The sequence below is a fragment of the Thrips palmi genome, unplaced genomic scaffold (assembly GCF_012932325.1).
Source record: "Thrips palmi isolate BJ-2018 unplaced genomic scaffold, TpBJ-2018v1 HiC_scaffold_8, whole genome shotgun sequence".
Taxonomy (NCBI): domain Eukaryota; kingdom Metazoa; phylum Arthropoda; class Insecta; order Thysanoptera; family Thripidae; genus Thrips; species Thrips palmi.
Window position 1 is genome coordinate 6544239 of NW_023144635.1, and position 16862 is coordinate 6561100.

Genomic DNA, 16862 nt, shown 5'->3' on the forward strand with positions numbered 1-16862 from the left:
ACATGAGCCCTCTAGTCAAGGCAGCAAGAGTCGAGATGTCAAGGCAATGATAGAAAGCGGCAAGTTAGAGCCACTTGATAGCTGCATCCCTTGCCGTTGTGTGTCAGCGCAGAGGCAGCCTGAGTCACCGGCTCGCTGGCTGGAGAGACACACGGCTTCCCGCTCCACTGTTTCGCAGAGCGAAGCCGTGGTGTCATGGATAAGGGGCAGTGGCAGTGATCAAAAAGACTCGGTTCGAGGACCGTCTCGGCGTCCTTTTTTGGCGGCGGTCGCACTTAGTTCGCACCAAAGTCGCACCAGGTGGAGGGCGGAAATCGATGCGAAAAATGAAACCTTTTCCTATCAACTTCGCACTGCCGAACCAGTGCGAAAAAAGGTTGATAAGAGTGCGACCGGACTCACTAAAATCTCACTTCCATTTTTGGTAAGGGTGGTCAACGGTTTGAGCCAAAACCGTCGCTTCGGTTTGGTTCGGAACCGACCCGAACCGACGTTCGCGAGCACGATCCATCGCGACCCACCCGTTGACGATCTTTGACCTGTTGTGGCGAAGAGATACGAGAGTGCGCCCGAAGTGCACCCGAAGCACTGTCAAGGCAGTCCCCTCCGCCCGAAGGCGACCCATCGGCCGGGCGTGACCATAGGTCACAGCTGTTGCACCCGTTGGGCGCCCGAGGCAGGAGGCACCCGGGAGCGGGCGGCCAGCCCCGAAGCTGCCGGCGCGGCAAGCCTGGCTCCAGCCCAGCCTCACCACCCCCACCCTTAGGCTAGGACGCGCTGTGCGAGAGGGGGAGGGGCTGCGCACGCCCCTTGTCTGGGTCCACGTGATGTATTGACCGGCCGGCGCCACCCAGTCTGGAGCTGAGCGCCCCGCCGCGCGGGCGTCGACCCCTGAACCACCACAACACGGTCTGTGGCGCGCAGTAGGCCAGGAGGCCGGCCTCCAGTGGGGGAGAAACGTGGACTCTGTTGCCTTCATCTGACCGCGCGGTCCTCTTATACTCGTCCCTTCCGGCCCGGTGGGGAAGCGGAGGGAGAGAAGGGGAGGCAGCAGACGCTGTCCTTCGTAACCTCACTTTCCGTTGATTTTATCGTACTTTTGTGTTCTAAACCTCATTTCGCATGCTTTCGAGTGTTTTACACGTAGAGCTTTGACAAGTCGCTCGAATCAAATTGTACAAAAATGGTGCATAATCAAATCCGATTTCAAAAAATATGATAGCCTAAAGTCGCGGGGTAGAGGGGCCCTGCGGAAGAGGGGGAGGTAGGGTCGGGGCCTTTGCCCGGGGCCGGAAGCGACTAGTATGAGGGATTACTCGTAGCATTTCTCGTCCCCGCGTTTCTCTCCCGCTGGAGGCCTCTAGCGCGCAGCACCAACTGCTGTGTGGACGGAGTCTCTTGACCGCAGCACACAATCTCAGAAACAAGCTGCTACAGCAGGTGAGTCTGAGTCAGTGGGGCCGTAAGGTAGCGCAGGCAGGGCGGTACCTGTATAGTTTTTAGCGAGAAATTCTGAATCCAGGTTGCATGTGTGCTGGAACAGCTCCTCTCTTCGCCCGAATGGCCCCAAATCGATGTCAGGGGCAGTTTGTTTCGCGTGACCCGAGGTGGGACCCGACGTGAAGAGTGTCTATTTCTCGTACGTCTATTGTTCTTGCATTCGGGTGTCTTCGAGTGCCTTCGGGTGCCTTCGGGTGCCTTCGGGTGCCGGGTGCCTTCGGGTGCTTTCGGGTGCTTTCGGGTGCCTTCGGGTGTCTTCGGGTGCCTTCGGGTGCCTTCGGGTGCCTTCGGGTGCCTTCGGGTGCCTTCGGGTGCCTTCGGGCGACTTCGGTTGCGCTCAGGCGCTTGAGGGGGCCGGGCGCGCTCGGGTCGGCCGTGTACAGCAATCCAGGCTTGGTCGCATCTGCCCTCTCCCTCCTCGCAACCAGGCTTGCCAGACACGGCCGACCCGAGCGCGCGACTGGCTCCCTCCCCCTGACGAGCCCGAGCGCAACGGAAGGCACCCGAAGACACCCAGGCCGGCCGCACGAGCCCGACCGACCTGTCATGGCGACGAATCCCGAAGTACCACCCGGGGTGCACCCGATCAGCTGGTCGCCCGCAGGGCTAGGACGCCCGAAGCCAGAAGGCGCACCCGAAAGAGCCCGACGATCCCCGACGCTGCCGGTGTGACCAGCCTGGCTCCAGCCGAGCCGCCCCACCACCCGCGCTCCGAGAGAAAGTGGGCTGGGCGAGAGGGGGAGGGGCTGTGCAAACCGGTGCCTCCCTGTTTGATTCGGCATAATTTATTGACCCGCTGTTTCCTCCCAGTCTGGCGCTGTGCCTCGCCGCTGCACGGGCGTAGACCCCTGGACCACTACAACACAGTCTGTGGAGTGCCGAACTATTAGCTATAAGGACGGAGTCTTTTGAACGCGGAACGCGAGCTCAGCTTACAGCACAACCCGCTACAAACTGCAGGTGAGTCAGTGTGGGCGTAGGCTGACCCGGGTAAGGCTGTTTTCGTTAGATTTTTCCGAGGGGGAAACGACTTCGGTTATCCGATGTACAGCAAATTGGTTATCCGCTATCCGGATAACCAGAAATTTCGAAGTAATCCGGGGAAATCCTGAGGTAATCCGGGTTAATCCGGGGAAATTCTGAGGTAATCCGGGGTAATCCGGCGCAATCCCATGGTAATCCTAGAAATTTTTCGATGTAATCCGGAGGTAATCCGCGGGTTATCCGGGGTTATCCCTATCCGATGTACACAAAATTTCTCAGTCGTTTCCCCCTCGGATTTTTCGCTCGTTATTCCGCATCGCATCCGGTTGCCTACGCAGTGGCGGATCCAGAGTTGACCCAAAAGGGCGGGCAAAGTAGCACTTTTTGCCTATTTACAGGGTCAAATTGGTGCTTTTTGCCTACCGTTCAGGCAGTGCCCCCCCCCCCCCACCCCGTTGGATCCGCGCTTGTGCCTACGTGCCGGGATACCCTCTCGCTTAGCCAGAACGGCCCTAAATGGATGGTCGGTTTTGGGCGGTTTGTTTCGGGTCACCCGAGTTGGAACCCGACGACGTGGAGAGTTCCCATTTCTCGTACACTCTCAGACTCGTAATGACTTTTTTCTCTCCATTATTGACATTTTGTCCTTTGCTTACGTAGTTTTTTAAGCAGCAATAATAAGTAGTATTTCCTTTGTAACCATGTACAATATTGATCACTATAAAGACTAAATTGTCACCAATTAATGACAATTTTTTAAGTCAATTGCGTATTGACTCTTTGTCAATAGCAAATTGAGTTTAAGTCAATATAACGAACGAAATCTTACATAGATATTGACGAAATAGTACTTTTTATTGCTGTGTAAAATACTCTTTAACAAAGGACAAAAAGTCAATAACAGTCTGAGAGTGTATGTTAATTGTTGTTGTCTTCGGAAGCGTCCGGGTGCCTGCGGGTGCGCTCGGGTGTCTTCGGGTGCGTTCGGGTGTCTTCGGACGCCCTCGGGCGCTTGAGGGGGCCGGGCGCGCTCGGGTCAGCCGTGTCAAGCAATCCAGTCTGGCACGCACCCCTCCCCTCCCTCCCCGCTGCCACCAGGCTTGCCCGAGGGCTTGCCCGACACGGCTGATCCGAACACGCCGCCGGGCCCCCTGACGAGTCCGAGCGCGTCCGAAGGCGCCCGAAGCGAAGGCCAGCCCCACAGGCCCGATCGACCTGTAGTGGCGAAGAGATCCAAAGTGCATCCGAAGCGCGCCCGAAGTGCGCTTGGCTAGGAGCTGTTGCACCCGAGGCCAGAAGGCAGCAGCCCGATAGCGCCCAGCTGGCCCCTACCCGAAGCCGCTGGCTCCCCCCCCCCCCCCCCGGCCGGGCGAAAGGGGGAGGGGCTGAGCACGCACACCGACGCGTCCCTGTTTGATTCCGCGAGATTTATTGACCCGCTGTTGCCGCCCAGTCTGGAGCTGAGCGTCCCGCGGCACGGTCGTCAACCCCTGGACCAGCCCAACACGGAGTGCACTGTAAAAAATTCCGTACTTTTGTACGGAAATGGTACAGAAAAATATAGTACGGAGGTACGGAGAAAAGTACGGAACGTTCCGTACTAGCTCCATATAAACCCATGTAAATAGGTACGGAAAATAGGTACGGAACGTTCCGTAGTTTGGAAGTACGGACGGTCCAGGCAAATTATTGACCAGACATGTTCCGTACTTTTTCCGTACTTTTTTCTCACAGTGTGCGGAGCGCCGATCCAATTCCTGAGAAGGCGGAGTCTTTAGGACGCGGCGCACGAGCACAGCTAGCAGGTGTGTCAGTGAGGCCGTAAGCGATTCACTGCACTGTCATTCATTTTGCGATACTTTTACCAAAAATTTTTGCGATAAAACCGAGTTTGCGATTCCCACGATTTAACGCATCCTGGAGTGCGATAATTTTGTTATTGCACTTTGTTTGCAATAACCACCCCATAATTTTTGCGATAATAAAGCGTTTTGTAGTAACTTTTATCACATTTTGTTCTGCGATAACTTTTTATTGCATTTTCTTTGTAGTCATTATCGCAAAAATGCGATACTCCATTGCAAAATTTAGCTATAAATTTTTTATCGCAGATATTTAGTTGCCATCATTGCAAAAAAAAATGTTATAAGTTTTTTATTGCAAAATATATACAGTGGTTATCGCAGTTGGAATAACAGTGTGTCGACGAGACTTCACGTCAAAATGAATGTGACAAAATGCCACATCTCCTTGTGCATTGTGTCACGTTCGTTTGAACGTGAATAAGCTGATTTACGATCAAACGGACACACTAAATGTTTCTGTAGAATATTGTACGTCATGCATAATGTTGAACCTGCGTGACGTTTTGCATAAAATTGTGCAGAAATTAGCATATTTTTATGCATTTTCACCCATTATATTATGCAGATTCCCCGCATGCACAAAATCGTGCTAGTGGCACGAACAAAATTCAACGTAAATATTTAGTGTGGATGTGAAATCACGCTCAAAGGAACGTGACATTTTGTAACCTTTATTTCAACGTGGTGTCACGTTCCTGGAATGACAGTGGTCCCAGACATGGCTTTGCCCCGCAGTCCGTCCCTGGCATCGTCCCCGCCTGCACTGTCCAGACGCTCGTTCTTCTTCTCCGAAGCGCGGACGGTGCCGTTCAACAGCGCAGCAAAGGTGAAGACACACTGCAAGAAAAAGTGTGGATAGTACCAGGTGGGTCACGGACCCCGTGTGAAATGGTTACTATGCAACCCGCTCGGAGCCCTGCATCCGGGCTTGCCTATGCGGCAGTCGGCGGGCGGACGGAAGGACTAGGGGTGCCACCCGTCTTGCCCAGCCCCAGTTGTCGTTCCGCGAACAACTCGCGGCCTCCGCGAGGGCAGTCCGCGGATTCCGCGAGTCCTGCCGCGGGCTTCGCGAGTCCTCACGGGCGTTCCGTGTCCTCGCGGCCTGCCCTCGCGAAACCCGTGAAAGGACTCGCGAAGTCCGCGAGAGGACTCGCGAGACCCGCGGCGGACTGCCCTCGCGGAGGCCGCGAGGTGTCCGCGGAACGACAACTGGGGCTGGGCAAGACGGGTGGCACCTCTAGTCCTCCCGTTCGCCCACCGACTGCCGCATAGGCAAGCCCGGTTGCAGGGCTCCGAGCGGGTTGCATAGTAACCATTTCACACGGGGTCCGTGACCCACCTGGTACAATCAAAGAACAAGAAAAACTGTACAATTAAAGTACAACAGGGGTTGTATAAAGTACAACGAGATTGTACAAACGACGACGAGGCCTGGACTGCCCAGCACTCGTCATGCCGGTTTCATTGTACTTTCTACTGTTGTACTTAAAAAGTACAATAAATTCCTGACAAAAACTTTGCCAGATATTTGTGTACTTGTTGTGGTTATTTTTTGCAGTGCACTTACGAATATTAGTGTGCCATGGAATTAGGTTTATCAAAGGAAATGCAGACGGGGAGTCTAGTGGCAGCCGAAAGAACAGAAGAGCGTCGCGTGGCCGAGCTGGGTCGTGGAGGCAGGCAAGCTGCGCAGGTATCACAAAAAAAAAACGATTTCAAGAAATCCTAGGAGTCACGAAGTCAATTTGATTATTGTGTAAGAATGTGGAGAGAGAAAAGAAGAGGTGTTGTGAAGTTGTGGCTCAGGGGACTACCAATGGCAGTGGTACCAATGTGGTCGATGTGCCACCCGTCGAAATTTAAACTTGACAAAATAGAAATCAAAATGCTGGTAAATTCAAAAAATTCCAATGCTAATGTATTCCGCAGTGTTCTGACAATAGAACATCTTTAAAGTCCATCATTATTAAAATGTTCTTGGCAGAAAGAAGGCAGTAAATTAATTTTCACGGGTTGGCAACTAGTTTCTCGGTGTCTGCGCCCTTGCGAAAATCGCGAAGCTGAAAGCACCAGCAGTCGCGCATTAAAACTGTCCATCTATTGTTGCTGACGTTGAATTGTTTGGCTTGTTTCAAATGGCTATGGTTCTCTAGTCATGTTTTCTTCAATTCTGTGTAATAGTTCTCCCTTACAACGTATCAACACCACGACGGTTGGTTTGACAAACTTCATAAACTCGGGAGGGATGGTTTCGAAACGCAGGTGAGTCTTGTTCGAGGAACATGAGCACTTCAAGTCGCGAGGTGGAGCGAAGTGCTCCTAGTGCTAACTGAGTCACAACAACAACAAAATTGTTTTATTGACAGAAAAAAAGGAATATTTGAGAAACTGTATGTCAGAAAAAAAGAACTTTTGTTTTGCTAATTTTCTGTGAATATTTTTTTAAAAAGTCATCACACAAAAATTGAAAATTTGTTTTATATGAATTTTTACGAGCAGGAAACAAAGAAAAAACAAGAAAGAGAGCAAAATTAACACAGATTTCAAATGCTACAGTTGGTTAAACTGTTAACAGATTGCAAACCTACTGCGCATGTCCAAAAACACTCCAATCAAGAAGTATTATTGGATAGTTCTACCCGAAAAACTGCGTTCGAACCGACACCAATTCTGTTGTTGCATCTTGTCTACCTGCAGTCAAAGAAATTTTTCATTTCGAACGTGCTGATTTCAGCTTTTGGAGTAAGCTGTACAGACCCAAAAAGAAGCTCGGCTATTGGTCCGCCCCGGCTCGGCTCCCCCCACTCCCTTTTTTTTTCCTTCGACGAGTCGAGTTTTGCCATGGAAACGGCGATTTTGACAGCAAATTTCTCAAAATTGGCCACCAACTTTTTAACCAGATTTCAGCATGAGAATCAGCGTTCAAAGTTCTACAAGTCTGCAAAGTCTCATTAAAATCGTTGGCTGAGCGATAGCGAAGCCCTTGCCGTGTTTGGGCGCTCCAAAAAGTGACTGGTCGTGCGTCTGTCTGTCTGTCCCTCTGTATGTAATCACTCACGTTTCTCAGCAACTACTGAACGAATAGTACCCAAATTTCACACCTGATGTCTCCTAATTATCCTACAGGGGGAGTTTATCTCAGATTAACAATTATCATCGTTTGAAATATTCAAAACATCGTTTTGAACTAGGTACCGTAGAACGGGGTAATATGAGACAAATTTCGAGGTTTTTTGTAAATTTCCCCCTTTTAATTTCAACTTGAGGTGCTGAGGTGTTCATCACTTGTTCATTGACCCTTTGGCTACACTCTCTCCAAATTTCAGATTTTTAGGTGCAGTAGGGACCTTTCAATAACCCTCGGAATGCCGTCCCATATTTCCCTGCAATGTGGGGGAATATGAGACAAAAGAGAAAAATGGTAAAGAAGTATGGAGAATTAACTCATTTAGGCGGGTTTGGAGCTTTTTAAGTTCTTTTCATTCATGTTTAAGATGATTGGGGACCATAATGAAGAAGAGATAAAATCTGGAGGGAAGAAAAATGGGTGTCACTCAAGGGAGCTGAAAAATGTCTAAGAAGTCATGAGTTGCGCCTGTCACATGAAAATACTAATCAAAGAGCATAGATGCCGGTCAGGTAGTAAAACCAATTCGTGTTAAAATCATTATTACTTGAAATAAATAACAGTTTGGCCTCATGTTTCAAACGAAAAGAGGTGTCTCTATTTTCCATGCAAGGTAACAAAATTGTATTCCATCTGGAACAGGCGGCCCGGGGGTAGACATAACAGAACCCAATTTTGTCCTGATTATGTTAACATGATTGTCTACAGATTTAAACCTCGTTCGGACGAGAACCCGAGTGCCAACCGAGGTTTCTGGGGAGGTTTTTGCGAACTTTCTGAAACTTGTCAGAATTTAGAGGATTTTCGTTTGGTTCTTAATAACCCTGGTGAGGCTCCGATTGCCTTCGTGCGTTTCCTGTGAGCTGCCAAGGCCTCCTAGATAACGAAAAAAAATTCACGATGGTCTTCGGAACAACCGCTTGAGAGCAACACGACAAAAACCAAAAAAAGGGCGCTGTGTCTCGATTTTCCTTCATGTCTCATATTACCCCGTTCTACGGTAATTAGCGTGGTTAGGTTGGTAGCAGTGTGTGGCTGACCAATTTCTCATACCGGCTGCCGCGCTTGCAAGCCGTCTGCAAGACGGGACGGCACTTATGCAAATAAACAAACTAAAGAGCAAAGGGGTTCTCAAATAGGTACTGAGACAGTTTTTTAACATTCTAGAATGATTGAAACCCTTCCGAAGTGTCAACAGAGGAAAATACGGAAACTAAATGTGAGAATGGTTTACGTGTTTCGTTCCCCTCTCCCCCCTCCCCCGTCACAGGGGAATCTTCCTTCAGGTCAGTGCACTGTGTGTAGTTGCGGATTGTAAATAGAATGTTTTCTTTGCCTTTGTGTGCATTTACTGATTTTATTCTCTCTGATACTATCCTTATTTTTAAATTTCATAGCAAATCAAACCAGGTAAATGCATGAATAACTTCTGTTGAAATTAGAAGAATTGTTAATTGTCTTGGTTTGTCTCGGGGAAATGACATGCTATTGCAATGCTGCAAGCTAACATAAATATTCTAGTACTAACATCTATTGATTAAAAGAATCCATAAATAGATGTATTTAGTTCAGTAAATAATCCATATATTTAGTGCTAACAGATTGAACTGATACTCGGTTCAATGAGACGATTCAGGTTTCGAGCGGTGGGAGACTTGGTAATTGGATTTAATGACACGATTCCTTTCACTTCACCAAAGTTTGTGTCCGACAACTGGAACTAAGTATTGGTAATGGTTTAAAAGCTGGCTCTCTGAATGTAAGCCCAATGTTAATACTATACTGTATTCTTTTACTCTAACGACAAAATATCACGAGGCATGAATAAGGTAAATTATGTTGGCGTATTGAGCAACAAGTGGCCTCTGCATTTGACTTTATGAGACGATTCACTGAATTTGACAAAACTTGTTCTCGGTCGAATGCTTCAGATCAGCCTGCCCTAAACTGAGTCACTTAATATAAACTATGATTACATATTCCAGTCTATATTGTTTCATTCACTGGTTTAAAATGAAAGAATGACAAAAGGCTTCTCAAATATAACTAATAAATTTGTGAATACATTAGTTGAAGAAAAAGATGTATCGAATAGTGAGTCAAGCAGACGAGTACCTAATTAAGCGATTCAATGCTGGCAATGGAATGTTACTCGACTGAAGGAATCGCATTGGTGTGGCATCAGGGTATTGGTGACGACAAAGGGTGATCCATGAAGACCAACCCAGACCCATTCTTTACCCATTATTGACCAATTTGATATCGATATTTTTCAATCGAATCTCATATTGATTCTTGGAGTTTTTGGAGCGCTGATTATGAAAACCACTTCCATTTCTACTTCAGACTTATATTTTCATCTCAAACTAGGTCATTTGGGACCAAAATTTTCAGGTCGAGTTTTATATTGTTTCCTGCAGTGTTTGATGAGCTGAACTCAAAAATAACTTCCAAATTTTTTCAAGCGGTCTTGCTACCGCTTCTAGCTCTGCATCCGATCCCACTCATCCCATCCCATCCCATCCATCCATCTATTCAGCGCGCTCGGAGGGGACTGCATGGTCGTGTTGGTTCCGTCGTCCGTCGTCGTCCTGCGCCGCCGCGCCGCCGCGCCAGTCCCCACTCCTCACAGCCACCCCGTCCCTCCTTGCCCCCTCTCTGCCCGGCCTCGCCTGCCGGGCCACGGCAAGACCGCTTTGCTAAGCTTGCCTTGGCGGAACTTTTTTTTAGACTCACGCTTTACCAAATTCGGACCAAAATTTTTGAATCGAGTTTGATGTTGATCCCAACAGTTTTTCGTGTGCTGATAGTGAAAATCACCTCCATTTCGACTCTAGACATATATTTCCATCCCAAATTAGGTCATTTTGGACCAAAATTTTCAAATCGAGTTTTATATTGTTTCCTGCAGTTTTTGGTGCGCTGAACTCAAAAATGACTTCCAAAGTTTTCCCAGACTCACGCATTACCGAATTATGACCAATTTTAGACCAAAATTTTGGAATTGATTTTGACGTTGATCCCAACAGTATTTTGTGTGCTGATAACGAAAATCACTTCCATGCATACCCAAGACCTACATTTCACTCAAGATGGGCCCACAAGCTGCACATTTCGTCTACCTAAGCAAAGTCCGAAGTGCACAAACTAATTCGCGTCGCTCAGCCACACTACGCGCCCACACTAAACGGCGCGTACCCCTAGTATAGAAAATTTCCGAAATGCATAAAGGGCCACACAAATTGAATCTCGGGCCGGCTGAATCCTGGGTATACTATAAGGCTACTTCGTGCCTAAAAATATCTCGTTTTCCCGCGATAACTACCTGGAAACCACCTGTCTTATTGGCTACCTGAAAAAAAAAACATAAACCGTTTTTGCCGTGTGGGGGTGGCGTGCGGGCGCAAGCTTTACCCCCAACCCTACCCACTCTGCTCCACTTTGCCCGGGCCCGGGCCGCGAACCAGCTCGGCAGCTCGACGCTCGTCTCTTTCGTTTGTTACCCATTAACACTGGTAAAACTAAAGCGTAGTTGTACGCTTCATTCAAGCGTACAACTACGCTTCAAGACTGTACGCCCTTCTTGAAGCGTACAACTACGCTTCAAGGCAATTCCCCCATGCATTAAGATAGGAAGAAAGGAGCGTATGAACTCGTACGCTTGAAGAAGGGCGTACTGGCTGTACGCTTCACGAAGGGCGTAATAGTACGCCTTAGTTTTACCAGTGAAGTTGAGTCTCTAGTGCCATAAGTGTTGCGGCTCGGATTTCTTTCAAACCCACTACAAACCTAACTGTCTACTAAGTACACACTTACAAAGGCTCAGGCTCGGACTGGCCCCCCCAAGGCCCCGGCAGAAAAGACCGCAAAAGGCCCCCGATCATCATATGGATGTTTCTAACCCCCCCCCCCCCCCGACATTTTTGCTGCGTTAAAATGGGTATTGGCAGAGAGACACACTTGGTTTAAAATATTGAAAATATTTTTATGCATACATCTTAAAAAGTATCCTGGTCAATTCAGCAGAAGTTGCATCAAACTTCTTATTAATTACATCTTTGTCAAGCATAATTTCTTCATGATTTTCAACGTTTAATTAGCTTAACTTTAGATTCGATAACTTTGTTCTTATTATGGTATTGTACTGAGGTTTATGTAGAACATTTTATATCGATAGTTAGGTTTCTTGGCCCGCACCCAGTCTGTGGGGCCCCGACCGGCCGAGGGCCCCGGCAGATTTTTCTGCCTATCTGCCCTGGCCAGTCCGAGCCTTTAAGACATGCTTGGCCAAGTACACACTTACAAATGCATGCTTGCAGGTACACACTTACAAACGCATGCTTGACGCATGGAGTTATACGGCGTAAAGCATGCGTGGGTATAACTCAGCAATGGGTAACTCCATGCGTCAAGCATGCGTTTGTAAGTGTGTACTTGCAAGCATGCATTTGTAAGAGTGTACTTAGTAGATAGGTTTGTAGTGCCATTGTGGTTCAAAGTATACGAATTTTGCCCCATTTGGCCCGTTCCGCGTAGTTATTGTAAAATAGATACGGGGGGGGGTAGTACGGTGCATGCTATTCGTCCGTCCGTCCGTTCGTCCCCTGTCTCACGCATCATCACAGAAAAGTTTTGTAGTTTTCACTAAAAGACATCAAAATTTGCCAGAAATTGTCCAAATTTTGGTTATCTGAATTTTTTTTTGGAAGTTGAAAAGATCTAACTTTTTGCTTTGGAACTCTGACAGTCAAATGAATGCGAATCCATGGAAACACCGACTTGACCTCTGTTGTTTTGTTTCTGTCTTAGGAAGTAGCGCTGCCAGTGTGAGTCCACGAATAGGAGTGGACCCGTGCGTTGAAGATGACAACCTCTGAGGCGGGAAGTGATGTACACGTCGCATGCCGGGACTCCAACGTCGCGATCAGTACGTCAGCTACGGAAAACGAGGAACAAACAGTAACGAGGTAGGAACGCTTTAGCATGACTGATCCAGGTGGCGGAAGATTTGAGGGTACACATAGAGGAAAGGAAAGTATCACAGGCATCAGAAAGGCCTGAGATACAAGGTAGGTGTACGCCAGGTTGTGGCTTGTCGAAACAGGCTTCGCGATGGTGCACCAGTTCGAACAATTTAGGCACTGTCGCCGTTCTGAAGGCAATACTTTTTCGTAAGGCCGTTTGTTGGCGATACTCAATTGTATCGCCAAAAAATGTACTTAAGTATCGCCTTCTCGTATGCAGAGCGCCTGGCCACTGTAAAAAATTCCGTACTTTTGTACGGAAATGGTACAGAAAAATATAGTACGGAGGTACGGAGAAAAGTACGGAACGTTCCGTACTAGCTCCATATAAACCCATGTAAATAGGTACGGAAAATAGGTACGGAACGTTCCGTAGTTTGGAAGTTCGGACGGTCCAGGCAAATTATTGACCAGACATGTTCCGTACTTTTTCCGTACTTTTTTCTCACAGTGGCGTTTTCACCTACCTTGGCCTGCGGCGCTGGCCTGCGCTCGGCAGACTCTTTTGCAACACATCGGCACTCAAAGCAGCATTCGGATTTGGGCGACTCCATGCCAACCAACGAACTCTTAGAAGTTCATGTCTCCGATTTTGATGAAACTGTTTTTAGGGGTAGAGGTCATTATGAAATGGTTCACTATCAAAGCCTTTTGCAATATCTTTTGTTTCTTGATAAGTAAAGATGCATCATTCTGGCCGTTTTACTTAAATTCTGGAACCAATTTTCTGAGTTTGTGTCCAAGCTTATGACATGAGCACTTAAATATTATGGTCTTGTCAAGACAAATCCGTTGATTTTGGACAATTTTGAAAATTTACTCTAGCTTGTCTCATTCTTTAATAGGATGTAAATTTTCAAAATTGTCCAAAATGACTCTTCCATATATCAATGGATTCGTCTCGACAAGACATGCTCCAAAATTGCAGCACTTATGTGAGTGAGTACTGTGTGTGTAAGCACTAGGGATGTGCGATTCAAGGATTTTCATTTCGAATCGAATCTCAAAAAAAAGTTTCGAACTCGAATCGAATCTGAAAAAAGTTGTCGAATCGAATCGAACTTTTGAAGATTCCGAATCTAATCGAATTCGAACTGAAACTAAAAAAAAAATAGTGCGTGTCAAAACACATTTCATAATAAAGGAAGGGCATATACAAAAAGAAGAAAAATTAATTATCCGATCTTGCTTTGGCATAAAAACAACGCTTTGCACGCCAAATTCAACCGCTTCCGTGCAACCGATTCGAAGACGCGCCACTGTCGATTCGAAAATTTCGAATATTCGGGGTCGCAGCAAAGAGGTCCGTCCCTGAATCGAATCGAATCAGGGGTGATTTGATTCGATTCGATACCGAACTATTCGCACCTCCCTAGTAAACACGTACATTTTTAGTGCCCATGAGATCATGATGATTTTCTCCACCCTTTGTTCTCAGCCGTCCGGGCATTGACAACCTGCCGAACGAAGTTCTACGTCACATCTTCTACCAAATCGCCGATGGATTAACTATCCAAAAAGTGCTACCCGCCGTGTGCACGCGGTGGTCAGAAATGGCTCCGAAAGCCTATACCTGGTTCACCATTACTTGTATCGTAGAGGGTCTCAAGAACATACCGCCCGAACTTCATCCAGTCGTTGATCACTATTATGTCACCTGTTTCCTCTGGCCCACTGAACGACTAGTCATCCCCGACCAGCGCGTTGTCCGTGACTTAGGTCAACTGCTTGCGTCCCAAAATCTCTTAATAATCAAAGACGATGTACCAAGATCCCTCCGCCGGGGGTACCTAGAATCGGTGTGGCGTAGCCGACACCACCTGAAACGACTTACCTTAGTGCTAGACAATACAACAAAAACTGACTTGGGTCATAGCTCTGTGTATGTGCTCTCCCAATTGCACTGTCTCGAGCAGTTATCGGTTTACGTGGAACATGACTTCGTGTACGAAAAGGGTCAACTGCAGCAACTTTTCCCCAATCTGGTTGAGCTGGAGGTTGTCGAGAAGGGGACCTGTTCGAAGCAGTATGACCTGTTCAAAGACCTATTGGTTGATGGCCTTGTCAGCGCTAAATTTCGTCCGGGCTTGATAGCCAGACCAGACCTGATCACGGCACTGGAAAGGTGCCAGAAACTGACTCACCTAGACATGCACTGGGACTACGCCCCTGTCTTTCCGAGTCTGCCTGCCCTCGAGAGCGTTTACGCTCGTTTGACCTTGGACAATCCAGTTCTAGATGAAATTGAGCAGTCCGTTGCCTCAGCGTGCACGCCGACGTTACGGTACTTGCATTTAATAGTTATGTGTAAAATCTGCCCGGTGTGCCATAGGACCGTGAGTCACGATTGCGGAAGAGGAGTGAAAGCAGTGTCAACACTGAGACGCACAGGATGGGTAACATTCTTTGTTTGTCGGCAGTTTGGACAAAATCCCTCCGAAGTCACAGTTTGTTAGCAGCTAGACTGTAAGAAATAAATTGAGAAACAGCAAAGGTGCCACTAAAAACAGTCTTGGCAAAATTTTGGTGAGTTTTCGAAGAGCCTTCCTGAATCTACGTTGAATGTTTGTAGGTTAAGGATAGAATCTCTGTAAGTGACCTAACATCCTCGTAAATCTTGGTAAATTTACGAAGGTGTCGTCGGCAACATTTTCACCAGAGGTAACTTCTTTATACCGAAGGTTTACTTTGACAGTGTAGACTGTCAGCAGCACACTGTTAAAGAAATGTTGTCAATTTCCTCACTGAGTGATCTGATTGATGTTTTTCGCGTTTGATCTGAAGTCAAAGAAATTTAATGTCTAAGAACCAAAACACCATTCTATCCCAATGGCAGTTGGTGTATTCGATGTAATTGGACTTGTCGGGGACAATGCATTTGGAACAATGTGATCTGGTCTAATTTATATTTCTGCTTGTCTGTTCTGATTGATGTCTATTGGTCTTTTGTATGTGTATTATCGTGGTGTTTTAACCAAATTAAAATAAGACTTGTTGGGGAGACTGCATTTGGAGCACTTTGAACCACGCTGTGTCCGGGTCAAATTTATATTTCTACATGTCTGTTCTGATTAATGTCTATCAGTGTTTTATCTGTTTATTTTATCGATGTTAAGGAAATTAAATGTCTCTGTAATCACATCTACATGAAACTATATGAAATAAACCCAAAAAACTATTCTACCATCTTTGTGACAGTTGTTGCATTTGACTTTCAATGGTTACATTGATAGTGGCATAGTTTAAAGGGTTCCTTCGTGGAAGAGGAGCACGCACAACTTTTCGCCTTCTGCACCAATCGGCACGGGGCAGCTACCTCATCTATTCGAGATCATTCTGCTGGCAAAAGTGTGTTTGATTCTGTTGTTGAATGCAAGGCGCGAAATAGCTGCAGCCAAATTTGTACTCCGAAATTCAACAAACTTGTAAAATTCATCGAAATTCGATTGAAATTTATTGAAATTTGACTGAAATTCATCAAATTTCGACTGAAATGCATCGAAATTTGACTGAAATTCATTGGATTTGTACACCGAAATTCACATAGATTTCTCCTTGGTTGTATGTGGCCGTGGTGGATGCCTTTGTTTGCCACCCCAGTCCTTTCACAACTAACTGTTGTGGACGTTCTGTGTATGATTATGCATGCACAGATACCTACGTAAGCTATGTATAATATCATGCATCACTGTGCACATTTTATGCAAGAAGATACACAATGATGCATAGCTCTTAGCTGCTTACGTAAACTTTGTCGTGTTTTATAAGGGCCGGTCACCTCAGCTAAGGGTCTTGTCTTGGCCTCTGATCCTGAGAGAACCACCTCTGGTTAAGGTAGGATCAGTTGGCGTAATAATGGGACAGTTTGAACAATAAGGTTTCCACAACTCTACAACGGCGAGTTGGAGTGTTTCTAATGCTTTTAAGGGGGCACACCAGTGAAAATCGTCAAATTTTTGCCTTCTCTTTTATTTTATCTTATTTTTCTGCTATTCATCCCGAGTCAAATGCCGCAAACCCCAACCAGAAATTATGAATACTTTGGCTTGTGCACATTTTAGAAGTTGCTAAAAAGGTAATTATTTTTGCATATTTTTGACCAATTGTAAACGTTCAGGTTTTTCGCTTGAACTTCAATTACAAAACCCTTGAACCACCCAAACGCAGTTGAAAAGAGGAACATTTTGGCGCAAACTGAACTAAAATACGTCAAAAGACGCATTTATAATCCGAAAAAAACACGTCAAATCTATGTTTCCACTTAAAAGGCTTTTTCTCAAAACACCTTTTTTGTACCTTTGTGCCACTCTCACGGGCGCAAAAATCAAGATAATTTAACGCGGTTTGCGGCAAAATGTTTGT

General features: G+C 46.7%; 1 protein-coding gene across 5 annotated transcripts; it reads left to right on the plus strand.

Moving 5' to 3' along the window:
- Positions 1 to 877: 877 nt before the first annotated feature.
- On the plus strand, positions 878 to 15632 carry LOC117652959. Of its 5 annotated transcripts, XM_034398219.1 has the most exons (5): positions 878 to 1440; positions 2311 to 2460; positions 5057 to 5214; positions 12286 to 12443; positions 13939 to 15632. In XM_034398219.1, exons 4-5 carry the CDS (start codon positions 12340 to 12342, stop codon positions 14954 to 14956), a joined length of 1122 nt encoding a protein of 373 aa, XP_034254110.1. In that variant the 5' UTR covers positions 878 to 1440; positions 2311 to 2460; positions 5057 to 5214; positions 12286 to 12339; the 3' UTR covers positions 14957 to 15632. The 5 variants fall into 5 exon arrangements, with proteins under 5 accessions (XP_034254110.1, XP_034254109.1, XP_034254111.1 ...); XM_034398218.1 differs by lacking the exon at positions 5057 to 5214; XM_034398220.1 differs by lacking the exons at positions 2311 to 2460; positions 5057 to 5214.
- Positions 15633 to 16862: the final 1230 nt, after the last annotated feature.